Raw genomic sequence first — 18,638 nt, forward strand, 5'->3', positions numbered from 1 at the left:
GCTAACATCAGCACACATACAAGCATTTGTGATTGTATATATGCATGCACACACCTCAGATCACAGATAAAACTAGTGTGCAGGATACATATGCAACACGCATATACATATGCACACTATTTCACACACGCATGCACACCAGCTAGTTCTCACACCAGTGCAAGAACATATGCCACCCCCAAGTCCTCTGAGAATCAGTGTAATTAATCAGGCCCTCAGATGCAGGCTGTATTCAACAAACACACATATGCACACGCACACGTTTACACAGCACAGGGGGCAAAAGACAGCAGACAAATTGTTGTCAGGTAAGAAAGCAGTGTTTCGAAGTGCTGTTCATTGCAGTGTCACTGTGTTTGCCAGCATTTGTATGTAAAACAATCCCCAGTTCTTGACGCACTTTGCTGCTTTTACTCACAGCTTGTGAAGAATGAACTGTTCCTCTCTTCCTTTCATTGTCTCCTCCCCTCTGTTTTATTGGCCTGACGCTGCATTCAGCCACCTCACAGCCTCCCTTTCAGAGACCTTCCTAGTTTAAGGCACTTCTCAGACACTTCAAAACTTTTTTCTCTTTCTTTTTTTTAACTTGGATTAATCACACTCGGAATGAATATGTAGCCAGGCAATTCAGTCTTAATTAGAGAGACTCTTATCCCAAGTACTGAAACATTAAGATGACACTCTCTTCATTGAGGATTACTTTAATTGGCACAATTATTGTAATTTGGTTGCAATTATGTGCCGGGATAAAAGTGCCATTCCAAAGCTCGTGTGGGTGATTCCCTTTATGTGGAATCCTTTAATAAGCTCTTTAATATCTGGACATTGAAAACATGTTGAGATCCTATTCTTTTTCTATAATGACTACTTGTGAACTTTTCCTGCCTTGAAATGCAAAGTCTTTATTCTTTGCCACCCAGCCTATTGTTCATGTGAATTCCCATCACATTTGTGACACTTTCTGTAATCTCCATGCATGGCAAATGCTCAAAAATAGTTTTTCTTTCTTTCTGCGTCCTCTGAGGGAGCCCATTGTCACTGTGTTAAATCCCTCCAGGAGATATTTCAGTGGAAGACGGCGTAAAACTGGTAATTCGATCGCTCATCACACTGCTGTTTGCCAAGAGGCCTGAAAACATGGGTGCATTTGTAAAAGCTGGTGTGAAGGCACCTATTCCTCAATAGTGTTCTGGCTCTGTCACTGATAGGACAGCAGCTTTGAGTCTACAAACCAGCGTGTTGACAGAGTACACCCGACTGATGAGCTTATAAAGATAGAGACAAAGAAAAAAGTATGATAGGTGTGAGATAAAGATTGAACAGGGAGAGAGGTGGGAAAAGATGAGAAAGGGCATTAAGAAAGAGAGAATAGAGTCCAGTCTCAGGAAAGGTAAAAGGGAAGTAAAGGAATTAAAGTAAGAGAATACAGTAGAAGATCAGACCAGATAGCAGCAGGCTTACTGCTAGATGAATTTTAGCATTGGTGTGTCCATTTCTCTGGTGTATTCAAAGCCTTAAGTGATGCTTCTGCTCCAAGGGAGAAGGCTCAGGTAGTGGGCACAAAGATTCATATACACAGCCCCCTGGGTCCCACATGACTGTCCGTGTTAGTGAAACCGGTCCTCTGCTGATTCCATTTGAGTGCGTGTTGCTGCATTGTCGTTCCGCCATCCCTCAGGTGTTTGGCGGTGGTGACTCAGGCATGAATCAGCCACAGCCAGCTCCACCAACGTTCAACCCCCGCTAAGCTGCTCAAACATAAGAAAAATACATAGCAACCACAGCCAGCGTGTACAGGTGACACTAGGAGGTGTGGGCACACATGTGCATACTGAGGTTTTAATTGTGTATATGTTTTTGTGTGTGCGGGTTACCATATGAGGATGGAAAGAACTTCATGCAGCATTCTTTGTTAGAAAATCCTTAAAGCTCTTTTCGTTCCTGCCTGTAAGCCGAGGTTGAAGGATTAGTCTAATTGGTCTGAAACAAGAGAGCTGCTCTGTTCCCCTTTCTGTACACAGCATAGTCATTTCAAATGCAGTAAAAGCCTGTACTACACCTCTGACTGGCCTCTGCTCTTTAGTCCTAGAGTCGTCCATCAGTGACGACAAGGTTGGATTAACATTTAAATGTGACATTGAGATGGAAGGAAAGAATTGGAGGCCTGAGAACCTGACATCTGCCTGATACTTTGGTATTTCTTGCCTCTTGAGCATTATCGCTGATCTCTTTCCTGCTCTGCTGTCTCTTTGTGCTGGAACTGCTGAAAGGTGGGGGGCTGATTATGACAAGCAGCGTAGGGTTACAGGAGGGTCAGCACCAACCTTTAAGTAGACGGCAAGGTTTTCCACTGAGCTGTCCCGGGAGCCATGGGCACACTTTAGGTGATGTTAACATCTTAACCCTTCAAAAGTAAATGGTCCTTTTTGGGTGGCTATGTGTGTGTGGAAGCACACTGAAATAGCAAACATGTTTTTGGGTCACAAGTGTCCATTTCTACACCATCTTTGCTTTTAAAGGGGATTTTAATTTGCTGCATGATCATGCTGCCAGCCGCTGTACAATTTAAGTTCAAATTAAGTTTAGTTCTTGGATTTGTCTTCTGGGGTCTCTTGAACAATGTGCTCTAGGTTTTAAAGAAAGTTCTTGATCAGGAGAGGGTTTCACTCACTGTCTCAGACTCAAGCAATTTTGTAAAAAATCACTATACAACACACTGTCTTTGTGTAGCTCTTTCTTACCCAGGCTCATGCGCTTATTGACATTCTTCCATTCTTCAGTGATCATATCTGGAGGACACATTACAAGTTCAGCCTAAGAATCCCAAACTTTATTTGTCCCATTTCATCACTCACTATATGGATTTTAGTTTTAATACAGGGTTATTTCAGATGTATTATTTGTCTTTATGTTAGCAGTCCACCCCACTTAATGCAGCATCATACAACCTGTCAACAGGCCATTCCAGTTATTAAACAGCCATGTGCAATGATATGAACTTTGTGGTACTGATTTTTTCAGTCCTGACCAGATTCTGATACACAACTGTCGATACTGATGCAGAATCTGATACAAGAGCTCTTTCATTATAGTAAAACAATCAACACTAATAAACAAAATATTAAATATGAGTAATGATGGATAAGTACAAGGTCAAGGACACACACTCCAAATGACTGCACATTTACAAATCTCCACTTCTGGGCTAAACATGTATCGACCTTGTCAGTCTGATATCCGATGAGTGAATGACATGAATATTGAACCTGATACCGATATAGGCTCAGATAAGGCCCTCTCTACTTTTTGGTGTAATTAGTGCCGTAATAAACAAACTGTGCCGTGGTGCTGCGATGCTCCAAAATTTCCTCGTGCACATAAATCACCAAGCTGAGGTTTGGTGTTTTTAACTATTTGTCAAGAGTAAGACCTTAGTTACTCAGAGTTCAGTTAAGGTTTTTGGGGTTTGGAACAAGCAGGCTCTCATTTCAGCACTACACATGAGTTTAATTAACATTTCAGGGAGCCACCGAGTCCTGAGCCCATCGCACTGTGGGGCCACTCACTCCAAAGCTGCTTGGTTTTTTTATCAGCCTGGTGTGTTTCCCATTAGCCTGCTTGTCTTTGTGGTTTTCTTTGGGATGTACTGGTCCATCTTAGTACAAGAGATTTTCAATTATTGGACTAAACTTTGCCTTGAAAATGTATGGAAAGCAGACGCTGCCACAAGTTGGCACTGTGCACTGCCAAGACAAGGAAAGCAGAAACACGGGGTGTCCACATTACTTGGAGCATTTGATTTAAATCAGGGAAATACGTCTGGATTTTAAGAAGACAAAGAACACGGCGTCTTCAAAAGTGAAAACATATTTTTGCTCTCTCCCTCTGCCTTTGGGTTGGTGGAGGGCTTGGCAGCCTCCGCTGTAACAATAACCTCTCTCAGCACTGATGCTGCGAGTCCACGCGCCAGCTTGCTGGTCTGTCTGCCTGTCCATTGTTTTCCCAGAGAGAGCCTCACTGGTTTCATCCATGCGCTTGGCAGACACTGCCAGCAGCTCTGACATGACTCTGACCAGGAGAGGAATGTGCCCGACCCGAGCCTGGTTAACTTCTTCACCCACACTTTGTTATACTGGTCGCTTAGTGTCTGGCATTGAAACTCTTGAGCTTCTCAAATAGTGTGCATAGGCGTTTGTTCTGCAAGCATCTCTCTCTGTCTTTGGGCCCCTTTATGGAAATGTTTGGCAGCGAGACCACTTCTTTGTAGTGTGTGTGTGCATGTTGTCCATAAGCACAGAGGGCAGCTGTAAAGCAAAGTCAAGTGGCACATTCAGAGTTTCAGTGCCCAAAGAGAGGACGGAAGGGATAGAGAGATAAATTCTGCTCATTCCCATCAGCTGCAGTGTGTGGGAGGTTAGGAGAAGAAGAAAGGCGATGCTCCAGTCAGCTTTGGAACCTATTAACATTTGGATAAGCTTAGAAAGCTCCCAGTGGCCGCACCACACAGAGAGTAGCTGGGCCTAGGCGCCTGTACTGTTGCAGCTATAAGCTGTGCCCTGCCAATGAGCCCATTGTGCAGAATGGCTGCTGGGATGCCATGCAGTTTATCTCACTTGTCCCCACTCTGCTTGAAAGTAGCACAACGGTTTCTTTGGCGTTCCGACTCAAGCATCCATCTTGTCATTTGGCAACTGATTGCTGAGAAGAATGGTTTTGTTCATTTTGTCTGTATCGTCTGTTCACTGTGAGGATGACTAAGTCTGAAGTGATTTGTGTCACTTGCTTAATGCCAAGGCCAACAACTCATCATTAGTTCACTGCAAAGGCTGTCATTTAAAGTGGTTAAACCTATTTTACAAACTGCTGTTTAATGGATCCTGTTTGTTATGTAATACCATGCACTTCAACTTGTGATCTTCTCACAAAGCTCAGCTCCTCGTTGTCTGCGGAAGTTGCAACTGTCTGTGCTGCTCCATGTTTTCAATTGGACAGCTACACGCCAGAGCAAACATGTAGGCCAGCAAAATGTGGGAGGTTGTAGCTAGTTTCTTGAATGCTGCTGTCGCTGGATAGCATGTGTTGGGCAAAGCATGTGAAGGATGAAGTTGTAGGTCTGTCAAATATTACTACAACGTGAGAAGTCTTTCTGTTAGATTCATTGCTATTTGTCCATTCTCAGTTTTGGCCCAGAACTCGTGTGGCTGTGTTGACACATCTTTGAGCTATGTTCGATGGTCCTATAAAAAGACTCAGATTTCCTTAGAAAGTCTTCTGAGGGTGTTCTCTATATAGCAAAAGGAAGTGCCCTGTTTGTGTGTGCGTGTGTGAGTCATTGGCTCCTGTTGGTCTGTGTCTGAGGGCCCACAAATAAACAGCAGTGAGCCAGCTGGAAGGGGGAAAAGCACAGGCCTCTCTCAGTCTGTATATGGGTTAATACAGTTCATGGGAAAAGGAACCAAACACCCTCACACACATACCGTACATGTACTCGCACATGCATAGAAACACACACCACCCTTCTTATTTGCCCTTGACTCTCTCCATTCTCGCCGCCCAGGTGTCTGCAGAGGACATAATACAGTTGTTTTTGTGGATGTTGTTTGAATAAGCTCTGTTGCCACTCACCAGTGCACACAGGTAACATCTGTGCCTTCAGAGTCCCACCCATCCTCCCCAGCAGAGGTCACATGAGCAAGGGTTCATCTTGGTGTCAACGTGAGGTTTCCTTGACCTATGGGTGGTCTTGTTAAAGGTTCTAATGGAAGCAAACACTGAGAGGGTTTTGTCCACTGGAGCCCAGCTGTACCTCTGTGTCCTCCCTTCTCACAGCCTCTTCTCTCTTCTTTCAGTCCTAGTGTGTCTGTATTATCCGTTTCAAGGGTACAGTGGGGTTAGTGACCCACCTGTGCTGATTTAGAGTTACTGATAATTTAGATTACACTTGTTCAGCACCTCACATGTATGAGCTACCCATTTGACTTACACAGTTTTACTTAACATGTCAGAAGGACAGGACACCCCCATTGCTCCATTTCTTCCTGCCAGACTTGTACATTTTGTTAGAGACATCCTGTAACCACTAGGATGTTGCAGGGTTTGAACCTGTGACCTCGCGTCCATCAGCAGCCATCTGTCCTGTCAAAATGTCCTTGAGCAAAACACTACTTCACCCACTGCAAGCAGTCTATCAGCTAAAAGCCTAAAATGGAAGTGATGTAACCTGTAATTAAGTGCATTGTACATCAAAGTTTTGGATTGGGATGACATGGGGCATTTCAGACAGTATGTTAACTGGATTAGGTTAACTCATAGTTTGGATTAACTGTATTGCAGCAGCAATGGCATGAATCATCCAATCAAGTGACAGAAAGGCCTGCCTGTGTGCACCCCCAAAATAGATCAGGCCCAGGGAAAACCCCAACTCATCAGCCCGTATTCTCAGCAGAGCACACCAGTGCACAGACTGGGCGACGTATGGTGGGGAGGGTGAGTCAGGGTTGATCAGAGAAGAGAGAAGGTTAAGCTGGATGTAGGGAGAGAAAAGTATCTACTGAAAAAAAACAATGAAGGGTTCAGATGAGAAATGGAGGCAGAGATGAGAACAAATGTCTGCTTCCCACTGGAATCTCCTCGTTCATCTGATAAGAGTGGCACATTCTGGTGATGAATGGCCGGTGTCATAAGTCACTCTGAGATTCATATATTCATGTCTGATTGATGGAATTAACCAGAAGTAGTTACTGCTTTGGGTTGTTGCTGTTTGCTTCCCTTGTAGCATTGGCTGCATTGTTTCCTCCTTGATTGACCTTATATGTTTTTAAACCTTTTAACATTTTATGTATAATACTATTTATGTGAATTTGTGCCAGAGATAATATTGTGGTAAATACCATGAGTTAAAATAAATGTGCTGTTTTTAATGACAAATTGGTCATTTTACAAACAAAGTGATATATAAGGCTTATAGTTTGGAAAACTTCACTGGCCTTCAGTAAGCAAGACAAGGTCATGGGAGAAAGTCTTCTCTCCTCCATGCCAACAGAATACTTGGTCCAGGACCTGGTTGGAGAAGACGCTTTTGCAAAAGTCACCAAATGTGATCAGTCAGCCACCAATGATATGGTGGTTGTGAAGATGACACAGAAATCAAGATCTGCCCACTTCTGGCTTCTGGAGAACAGAAAGAGAGCCTATGCTGAAATCTTCCAGACACACAGCAAAAGTCTTGGATGTGCCTCCCCAGAAAGAAAGAGGAGGAAGATCAGTAGTACGTAGAAGACCTCTGCTGAAAAGGCCTTATAGTGAAATGTCAAAGGACAAAGAGAGACTCCCAGAGTTCTCCTCCCCAGAAAGGAAAACAACAAATGAGGATGACCACAAATGCAGAAGATAAAGGCAAAGCGCTAATACGCACTTTTAAAAAGAATCCAGCTGCTGTGGTACAAGTCCCACAAGAGGATATCTCAAGGTCACAGAGTGACACCAGAACCTCAGACAGCAGGTTGAGAAAGAAGACGAAGGAGAATATCAGAATAGCAAAGAGGAGCTACTCGGAAAGGCTGAAAAATCAGTGTTGGGCCAATGAACCATTGTCAGTGTGGAGAAGCCTACGGAACATCACTGGGTACAAGAGACCACCCCACCCTGTTGTGGACAGCTATAAGCTGGCTGACAAGCTGAATGAGTTTTATTGTAGGTTTGAAAGGCAAAACTCTTCACCCCTCTCTCACCTCATCTTGGACCCACAACCAGTAGCTGCTTCCTCTTCCTCTAGGGCTGCCTCCCCCCCCCATCAGTCCACCACCGCTGAGGATTTGTGAAAGAGATGTGTGTTGCCTTTTTAGGAAACAAAAGATCAGTAAGGCGCCAGGCCCAGACAGTGTGACCCCCCTCCTGTCTGAAAGTCTGCACTGACCAGTTGGCTCCCATCTTCACGCACGTCTTCAATAGCTCACTAGAGCTTTGTGTGGTTCCCTCCTGTGTCGAATGCTCCACCATCATCCCACTTCCCAAGAAATCTTCCATCAGGGAACTGAATGACTATAGACCTGTCACACTGACATCTGGAGTCATGAAGTGTTTTGAGAGATTGGTATCGGCCCACCTGAAGGCAATCACAGACCCCTGGCTGGATTCCCTACAGTTTGCTTACCGGACAAACAGGTCAGTGGATGATGCAGTCAATATAGCACTGCACTACACCGTGCAACACCTTGACTCACCAGGGACCTATGCTCAGATCTTATTTGTCACCTTCAGTTCGGCATTTAACACCATTATCCCAGACATCCTCCACTCCAAACTTACCCAGCTCACCATGCCTGCCCCATCTGTCAGTGGATCACCAACTTTCTGATGGACAGGAAGCAGCAGGTGCGGCTGGGGAAAACCACATCCACCACCCAGACTATCAGCACAGGTGCCCCCCCAGGGATGTGTGCTCACCCCAGTGTTGTTCTCCCTCTATACTAATGACTGCACCTCAGGAGACCCTTCTGTAAAAATCATGAAGTTTGCAGACGACACAACAATCATCGGCCTCATTCAAGACAGTGACGAGTCGGCCTACAGATGGGAGGTTGAACAGCTGGCCCTGTGGTGTGGTCGTAATAATGTGGAGCTGAACACACATGGAAGACAGTGGAGATGATAGTGGATTTTAGGAGGAACTCCCCCATCCTATCTCCGCTCACCATACTCAGCAGCACTCTTTCGCTCATGGAGTCCTACAAGTTCCTGGGCACCACAATCTCTCAGGACTTGAAGTGGACAACCAACATCAGCGCCATTATTAAAAGGACACAGCAGAGGGTGTTCTTCCTGCATTAGCTCAAGAAGTTCGACATTTCTCAGGAGCTGCTGATTCAATTCATTAAATAGCACCATAATATTTTAAACTGTGGGTTGATTAACCCTAAGATAGGAAACTCTTTGATTCAGGAACAGCGGAACAGAGCTAGTTCTTGAGGTGATTCATCCAGAGTTGCACACTTGTGCGTGATAACTATAAAACCCCATCATCAGTGGAGCTCCGATAGTATGATTCGCCATGGTAACAGCTAAAGAAAATGCTGAGCTGTCCTTTTAATCCAGAGAAGCACAAATAATGACATTAATGCACCTTTTTCTTAAAAGCACACACATCAGCAGCAGAAAAGATCAGTGTGTTAACATCATTACATTTTATTTAGTGTAGTCCACTCATTCATTTGTTTAGCATGGGGCTTTCAGCTAATTCTGACCCAGGGACCAGCACTCTTGACTAAGAAATCTAGCAACAGACATTTAATGTGCGGTGCATCTTGACGTTAACTGACGTTGGACTTCCTACTTCAGAGCTTAAGTATTCATATCTATTGTTCACCAGAGATGCTTGTTTAAGGTCAGTTTATACTGTACAGTGCCAGAGTGTGTGCAGTTTTTAAATGTAATATTCCATAAACTTTGTCTCCAGACACAGTGTTTACCTAAAGCCTGCGATAACAAATATGTTAACTGTGGCAGTGCATCATGACATGCTTCCGTCTGCTGCTTGCTAAATTACCCTGATTGTCATCTTCTCAGGTTTCCTCCTCTGCTGAGAAAAGATAACATCCCTCAGTCTATCTGTCCTCAAACATCCCCCTTTCACTATCTTGCTTTCTCTAAATCCAGTTATCTCTCTGTCCTCATGAAGATGATGACTGTTGCTTATCTCTTCAATCTTAACAGTACTGTTTGCTATTTCCTCTTTTCATCAGAATGTGATGTTTTGTGTTTACCACTGCCAATTTACTAGTCAGAACATGGTGTAAGCTTACATGTTTGATATATTTGTGTCATGTCAATAAGACTGCACAATTTATTCTTTTGCTCTTTATAGCCATTAGGTTTTTCACTGTAAATTAAATACTTACCATAATGAGTAGCTCTAGCAAAACTATCATTGCTACTATGTGCTAAACCCCCGTTTTCTACCTTTTGAAGACTCTCCAAGAACATCCCCACCACTAAGGACGTGGAGCCACTACTAGAGATCGATGGAGACATCCGCAGCTTTGAGGTCTTCCTCTCCTCTAGGACGCCCGTCCTCACTGCCCGAGATGTGGAGATGTTCTTGCCCTGCACTGTCAACCTTGATCCCAAACTGAGGGAGATCATAGCAGGTTCATACATACTCAATATATTGTGCCTCCAGAACACATTTAGTGTCTCATTTGGTGCTTTGATGAAGCTGTTAGATAGTGCATGTCAAAATGTCCCATAGGTGTTTAATTCTATTGAGATCTAACAACTGAGATGGCCATAGGAATTTGAGCTTGTAAATTTATTTTTCACACTGGAAACAGCAAGTCACCAAAATTAATTCTCAACACAAGGTCCAACTCTGTTGTTGTTTCTGAAGCTTTCAACCACATCTCATGGCTTTCTTCAGTGGATGAAGTTGCTCAGATGTCATGGAGGTGATTTAATTGTAATTATGTGACAATAAAATAACAACCAAACCATTTACATGGCAATAGCAAGATTTCGTTTAAAGCATCAGAAACAAATCATTTGGATCTTGTGTTAAAACCTTTTTGGTCTGAAAGCCACAACATGTGATTCACATCAGTTTTATACTCCTCATATCACTGAGTGACCTGTCCTGAGAAACTATATTTTGCTCTAACCATTATATGTTAGTCATTTTGTGTACATAAAGAGACCTTAAAACTCAGGCATGCCATTCTTCTAAAAAGCTGAATTTGGCAATAGAGGTTGTATGATTTGAATTTTTACAAAAAGAAGTTTTTTCTTGTCAAGTTTTGGGAGTTAGCACAAGATGAATGTGTTTTAATGTTATTGTGTTGTCATACATGTGTTTGTTTTTATGTGTTTGTGTGCTATAGAGCGAGAGAAGGAGGTTAATTGTAGAGTTGTGTTTAAAGTACATAAAAGAATTTAGTATACAATGGCACAGAGAAACAAACGTGTCCTCTCTGTGATGTGTTGAATTTACTGCCAGCTCATTTGGCAGTGACATTACTCATAACATTAGAGGAGGGTCTGCTCTAAAATCACCCACAGCTCGCTTCTCATTTCCAAACAATCAAATGTCAAGCAAGCTTCCACTATAGCAATGTGGGATCAGGACAACGTTTTCACTCGTTCAGACCCGTCTGCCTGTAGCGCTGCACCAGATTTCACAGTTTGTAGTTAACAGTGACGTAATATTGTAAGCCTGTACTTTCACTACTGTGCGTCAGCGCCCATTCAGCCTATACAGGAGTGTCAGTGATGTCTAGTGTGAAGCTGCTGCATCATAGTGTTATGAGACCACTGAATACACACACAGTCTGTTCCATTAAGCCAAGTTTGAGTCATGAAGGGTGCAGCTGACAAAGCTCTCCAACCAGATGTCCAGTCTGTAAGTACAGGACTCATTTCCTGAAAGTGTGTAGGTGTGTATACTGTACATATCGACGAAACAGGCCTTTATTTGTGTGCGTTAGCTCAAGAGTGTGTTTTCACCACCACACGTGTCCCCAGGGAGCAGAAGGTGACCAGTGCTCCTACCCAGTCATCCGGCTCCTTCCATCCCCTCCGTGGTCAGTCGCTTCTTGGTGCCCAGTGTCCTGTGGCCAGCCAGTGGGTAGTGCTGTCAGTGATACCCGCCCATGAGCCTGACTCACATCATAAGGCCCCATTGTGTTCACAGGCTGGATTAGGTCTCACTCAGTGTGTCACTTAACAGCCACTTGTATAACCATGAGACATTCTGGTGCCTGCTTCTGTTTCTGGCTCTTACTTTCTTACCAGCCACACAGAGACACTAGTTTCTCTCTCTGGGCTTATTTATCTTTAATTTGGGAGGTTTTTACTAAATTCCCCTACTCCGCTCCTATGCAGCTCCTCTCAAAGTCAGATTGATTTATATGAAAACAATTGTTGCAGAGCACTTATGGTGTCTATGAGTTCTCATGAACTGCCTTGTTTGTTTACAATGTTCAATTTATTTTTCAGGGACAGGAATGGGCCCCATATGACAGTCGTCATGTTTAAAAATTGAAAAACATTATCAGCGCTCTTGCTCGCTTGTCAGTACACAGAGTAATAGAAATCACAGTGAGAAAGCGTTCACAGTTGAAGGTCATTTTATTCATAACATCTGTTCTGGTTTTCTCCCATAGTTAGTTGTTTGATTGTCTTTTATTTTGGATAAGAAGAACATGTTCAGGAAGGAGGTTCTTATTGTATTCCCTACGGTGGTTTGAGAATCACGGAATTTTGCTCTTGTGTGCATCGACTGTTTGATATGTATTTTTCTCTGTGGATTCACAACTGCCTAAACTCTCTAGAGATGAGGAAATAAAGTTAAATTATTGACGCGTGGGCGGATCTGAGGGGTCTTTATAGTCATCGCCAAGGCATGATCATCAGCATCGCAGATAAACGGTCCCTTTTCTCTCCCGCTCTTGTTCTTTTTTTCCCCCCTGGCTCTGTGCTCTCTTAGATGTGCGTGCGGCCAGAGAGCAGATGAACATGGGAGGAGTGACCTATCCCACGCTGCCCTTGCAGGAGGCAGTGCCCCGTCCCCAGTCAGGTTATGGCCAGCCCTCTGTGGCCTGCTCCCCATCAGGCGCCTTCCCCGGATCCCTGCCTCCTCAGCCCCACAGTGCCTACTTCAGTGGGATGACTGGCCCTCAGCACCCTTTCTACAACCGGGTGAGGAGGAGCCGGGACGTGTGTTTAGATAACAGCTCTTTACCTACTGCTGAGCATCTATGATGTGTCCATATTAATGCAGAAGTGAAAAGTGATCATCTTGATATTAAAATAAACCCAATGAATGTTATGTATCTCATAATGTTATGTGCAACCTGAGTGTCACTCAGTGAATTGCTGCTCCTCTGTACATTATTATAGTGTAGCATTACAATGACCTGCTTGGTAGTTATCCCTGAGTGAATGTTGCAGCTGTTAGTAGTGTAGTATGTGGCCATAGTTTTTGAATAAGCACTTCACGTTTCTGAGCATGGTTGAATGAGTTAGCAGTGTTATCTCTTCCCCTCAGCATTTTTGTTATGTGTGCCTGATCACCCTCATATGATTTTCATTTTGTGTTTACCCCCACCCTCCACCCCCCACATTGCTTCCCTCTCCCCTCTTAGCCTTATTTCCCACATCATGTATATCACCAGCCACGACATTTCTCCCACCATGTCCCCTCATCTTTGCGCTCTTCCATTAAACCACCTGGTCAACCAAAGGACATCAATGGACTTGTAAGTAAAGAAGTAATGCTAAATCCACTTAACATGTGCTTTTTTTTTCTTGCACTCAAGCAGATATTCTACTTGTTGTTGTAGTTATACAACAGCAACACTGACACTGTGTAATTGGATTGATTTAAGCAGCCGTTATTGAGTTCACCATTCACTGTATGTCCTGTGCAAAAGTCCCAGTCATCTAAATTACTTTGAGCTCCGTGTTCCCAGCAGTACCACACAAGGGAGATCTAGTTCCATTTTTCTGTTAGTTTTCAAAATATAATTAAGGAACATACCCTAAAGTCTGACCTCCTTTTCTGTTTTCTGTTTCTTCCTTTTCTCTCACCAACCTCCTTTTTTTATCCTTCTCTTCAGTGTGATGTCATATATTTTATCTTTACATTTTCCATGACCTCCTGGTGATTATAGTACCTGTTTCCAGAGTCAGTGAGGGGAGGTGTTTTCCAGTTTCTGAGCCTAAACTCAAAGTAAAGAAGTGAAGAAAAGTTATTCCACAGTATAAATTCAGCCATCATAACCTCAACCTTCATTAGTCTTTTCTCTCCATATACAAACCTTGTTTCCATTCTGTGTCGATGTCAGGAAGTTATTGCAGAGGATGCCAGAGAAGATCTTTTCTCCTGTCCCCCTGACCCTGTCATGGTAACCTGACTAACAGTAGCAGCCATTTTAGCACATATACTGCACACAAATGCATGTAATAGTGGAGGACTCTGGATATATAAATACGCAACTAGTCCTTTTTTTTAATCTGCCCTCTGACATTGTGCTTAAAGCACAGCTGTCAAAATGCATGACCTCTGTATTTAACAGACTGCTTACAGTATTTTGTAGCTGTTTACAAAAGTGAGAAGAACAAATGTAGATGATCACACTAGGCTGCATGCTACAGAGTACTTTGAATAACTACTTCATCTGCATCCGGTGTGACTACAACCTTCCACTAACCGTCCAGAGAGGTGTGTATTTTCACAAACTACGGCATATATAAATGTAGTATGGTGAATTAAGTTCACTGTGATGTTGGTAGAGTAGTATTTTCTCTAAAATGGACATAAAAGTGCAATTAACTCACTTCAGGAATGCATGGAGTTGTACTGAAAAAGAACTGAATGTCTACACCCAGATATTCACACGTTCAAGGGAAAGCTGCCACTGTAAGAACAATTTGATGAGAGATTTCAGCTCCACAAACCCACTTATCAAGGCTACCAGCGAGAATTTAAAGGAAAGATTCAAATACAGATTACTAGGTAATGTTCCTTTCCACCATTTCTTCTCCCTCTGTATTTTTGTGTCTTTAAATTTTCAAAAATCCTTTTCTTTATTAACATTTTTAGACCATTTTGATCCTCATATCTTCTTGGGAATTTCCTCCTCAATTTTCAGTTTCCTTTCAGTGTACATTAGCCCATCTTATCCCTTTTTGGTTCACACTTCTTCCCTTTGTGTAGTGCTTGCATTTCTGCTGATGTGTGTGCACCCTTGCTCATTTGTGTGTTACTCTTTGGATATGTATGCAGGCCTAGCCTAGTGTAATTGCCTTGCTGATATAAGTGTGAGTATGGATTCCTTGGGCTGCTTGGATTATCATCAGAGCCAGTGTTGGGGCTGGCACACACACATCTCACACACACACACAGACTGTGAGCCCAGCGCTGGTAGAGCTTATCTCCTTCCCAAGACGCTTCCTCCATCACAGAGCTCTGTTTCCTCTTCCCCATCCTCCTGCCCAGCCGAGAGCTCAACCCAGCTGTAATTACAGTCTTATCACACACAAACTGGGAGGGTTCACAAAAACACGCAGACACAGCCGCAGACATTTACGCCTTTTCTCAAGTTCTTAGGATACACACTCGCCATCTGAATCGAAGAGTCACATTCAAGACCTGAATTAAAACCTCTGCTTTTTTGTGCAGAGTGAGAGTTGTGTCATTCTCTTATTGGTCTTCCCCTCTCTCTCTGTCACATCCACAGTCCTTTCTGTCTGCAAAGATTATTACTGTAAAAGCCCACTGACTCCAGTGAAAACAAAATCTTCTTGTGTAATAATAATAATTCTCCCAATAGCCTCTTTCGTTCCCATCCCATGTGGCTTTCTGGCTGCGTGGCTGCTGTAAAGGAGCCATCTCCTCTCCTGCTGTGAGGCAGATAAATGTCTGTCTCCACTGTTGTCATTGTCTTTTCTGTCCCTTGATGATGAGTTCAGCGAGCGTATAGCATGTCTGCCTTTTCTGTCTTAATTTCTATCCCTCCCCCAAGGGCCAGCCTCAGGTTTATAATGTTACAACTCTGTGTGTATTTTTGTCTGACTAGTTGTCTGTCTGCTTCTTTTTTCTCCTTATGAAGCATTTAAAGTCTCTGCCTTACAAATTAAAGCAGGTACACCTTTGGTTTTATGGCTACTTTCCTATCCTATCCTTTCTCCTTCTTCCACCTGTCTCTACTTCATCTCTAACTCAGGTTCAAAGCAAGCAAGCATGCTGTAGATATTATTGATTCACCACATAGAAGTCATAGTGCAAAACACAACTTAAGGTCATGTAGTAGTTCATTAGCTTCACTAACAATGTTTTATTTGAGAGTAAAACCTCTATTATGCAGACACAAACTGTAGTTAAACTCCCTTAGTGCAAGTCTTGCTCCTCTTGCTCACCACTACAGAAAGTTGGCGCCTTCTATTGTGTACTGTATTGTGTTGAGCTGCTTTTGTGTGTGTGTAAAATTCCACTCAAAGTCCAACTAAGCTTGGCTCTTCTCTTCTTGAAAATCAGAAACAGGGAGTATAGTCTGAAGCCATGTCTTAATGGTGCTGATAGCTGGGAGAGAGCAGAGATGATGAGAGAGGAAGCAGGGAAGAAAAAATGAGGGCGAGAAACACGGTGTTGGATAAGAGAGTAGGAGGTCATTGCAGGAGGCTGAGTGGAAGGAAGGAAGGAAGGGAGGAAGGAAGGAGAGCTAGAGTTCAAGACGAGCAGAGCCAGGGGGAGAGGAGTGAGCAAAGGGGGGGGTTTGCGGTGGATGCGGTTTGTTTAGTTTTGGGGCTAGTGGGGCGGTGTTGGCTGTCTGTGAGCCATCAGCATCAACAGGCCACTGGTATAAGTCACATTAAGCCTTGTAGCTGCGTGGTGGTAACAGCTTCAGTGCGGCTTGACTTACAGACTCCATCCTTTAAGTGTTGCGCGAACACTTTACTTGCTTATATATACACTGAGAAACAAAATAAGAGCAGGTACCTGTATTTGGATAGGTTAGCAGCTCTGTTTACCTTTACACTTGCACTGTGTGACTGATAAATAGAATTATAGTGTGGGATTGTGGTTTTGCACCTCTGTGTGCCTCGCAGCAGCGGGCCTGCACGTCCCTTTGCCAGGAATTGTTGCTCGTTTTTGTCTTAATCAATGTGTTAACTGCTCTAACACAAGTGTGCAAGTTGCCCTGGTAACCTCAACTTACAAAAACTGCCTGAATATGTTGTTTGTATTTCAGCTATATTTGTGTGTGTGTGTGTGTGTGTGTGTGTGTGTGTGTTTGTGCAGGCCTCTCCTGTGGTCCTTCTCAGCTCTGTGACCACAGATGCCGTGTGTGAGCGTCTCAAACAGATAGATGGAATCGACCCCAATATGCTATCTAAGTACACCTCCACCATAAAGAAGGTGCGTCTGTTAATAACATTCACAATGTGACCCATTTCTCTGTTAAACATGATAAAGCTTCTTATTTTAGCAGAGACCATCTATGTCTATGTAACCATATGCTTTTTTTCCATACTTGTATAAGTTCTGCAGTTCCATTTGCACTGCCTGCCCACAATTGTGTTGAATGTTTTTTTTGGCCTGATTGAACATTAAACACGTTAATACATTAAGTTGGTCAGTGAACAAACTAGTCTGTCCTTTCTCTGTTTATTGCAGGCTAATATAAACGGTCGAGTGCTGTCTCAGTGCAACCTGGACGAGCTGAAGAAAGAGATGGAGATGAACTTTGGTGACTGGCAGCTCTTCCGGGGAATGGTGATTCTAAACTAATATTCTGACCCTCTCATGTATGTAGCTGCGGAGGACAAAAATATAGAGACACCTCTGAATATAATGTAGTCCAGTACAGCACCACCTTTAACTGTGACCTCAATAATAAACCAAAAACTGAAACATGTTGAGCTTTATAAACACAGAAGTGTTGCATTGAATTGTATACAATTGTACAGGTGTGCCTAATAAAGTGGCCAGTGAGTAAATGTCAGCTCTACTTTACTTCCAAAAAGCAGCAAGACAGCGTCTCATAATGTGACTACTTGTACTGCACTGAGATATTGGGATAGGAGATTTTATAATCCGTATTACGAGAAGGGCGCTAGTCAGTCAGCCAGGAGTCCAGTCGGCTGAGCCAGAGCTGAAATCACTAACACATGTAGGCAGCTCCACTTCATCAGATGTCAGCCAGTGCTCCTAATTCCAAACCAGAGCCCCAGATTTTGGGGTTTTTTTTTTTTTTTTTTTTGGAGATCCAATGCAGTAGCCTTACAGCTCCGTGTACAAACCAGTGTTGTGTTGCCAGGATGCAGCCAGCACAGCCATCTGGTTCAAGATGGCTGACAGATACCTGGATGGCAAGAGGTTATTCAGGGAGAAGTGCACCACTAAATAGCTCTACTTAAGGAACAAGCACATGCTTTTGCTGTAACATACTTGTTTGATATATCACGTGCTTTGAAAAAGCATGTTTGCCATTCACCCTGTGTCCTGAAACCAAAAACTCGATCTGAAATATTGTATTTTTCCAGGTGATGGAGCAACGTTATGCTGAAAGCCAGGCTCTGCTGCAGGATGAGTCCCGAGCTGCTAGCGAGCAGGGCAGCACCGTGCACCACGGGGAGCCCAGCAGACGCTCAGGGAGAGGTCAGCATGAAGTAGCAGCCTTCAACCTCAACCTCAGCTTCGAGGAGCTCAGCGGAGCAGGGCTGGAGGAGCCTCCGAGACGCAACAGCAACTCACACTGGCAGGTCTGTCTTCCTGTCAGGAGCTGAGTGTGAATATACAGTGGGTACGGAAAGTATTCAGACCCCCTTAAATTTTTCACTCTTTGTTATATTGCAGCCATATGCTAAAATCATTTAAGCTCATTTTTTTCCTCATTAATGTACACACAGCACCCCATATTGACAGAAAAACACAGAATGTTTGACATTTTTGCAGTTTTATTAAAAAAGAAAAACTGAAATATCACATGGTCGTATTCAGACCCTTTGCTGTGACACTCATATATTTAACTTAGGTGCTGTCCATTTCTTCAGATGACTGTGACTGAGCTCCAGAGATGCAGTCGGGAGATGGGAGAAAGTTGTAGAAAGTCAACCATCACTGCAGCCCTCCACCAGTCGGGGCT

The 18,638-nt window shown here is 43.5% G+C and overlaps 1 protein-coding gene across 2 annotated transcripts in view; it reads left to right on the plus strand.

Annotated features, from left to right (window-relative positions):
- kidins220a (kinase D-interacting substrate 220a) overlaps positions 1-18,638 on the plus strand; it is a 44,923-nt gene that overhangs the window by 22,404 nt on the left and 3,881 nt on the right. Inside the window, exons 24-29 of one of the 2 annotated variants that reach the window (XM_020590894.1) lie at positions 9,967-10,145; positions 12,476-12,687; positions 13,134-13,247; positions 16,793-16,909; positions 17,168-17,266; positions 18,037-18,255. In XM_020590894.1, coding sequence (XP_020446550.1) covers positions 9,967-10,145; positions 12,476-12,687; positions 13,134-13,247; positions 16,793-16,909; positions 17,168-17,266; positions 18,037-18,255 — 940 coding nt within the window. The remainder of the gene's footprint in view (positions 1-9,966; positions 10,146-12,475; positions 12,688-13,133; positions 13,248-16,792; positions 16,910-17,167; positions 17,267-18,036; positions 18,256-18,638) is intronic. The other variant, XM_020590895.1, reaches the window with a different exon arrangement.

Source organism: Monopterus albus, unplaced genomic scaffold (assembly GCF_001952655.1).
Source record: "Monopterus albus unplaced genomic scaffold, M_albus_1.0 scaffold13.1, whole genome shotgun sequence".
Classification (NCBI taxonomy): Eukaryota; Metazoa; Chordata; class Actinopteri; order Synbranchiformes; family Synbranchidae; genus Monopterus; species Monopterus albus.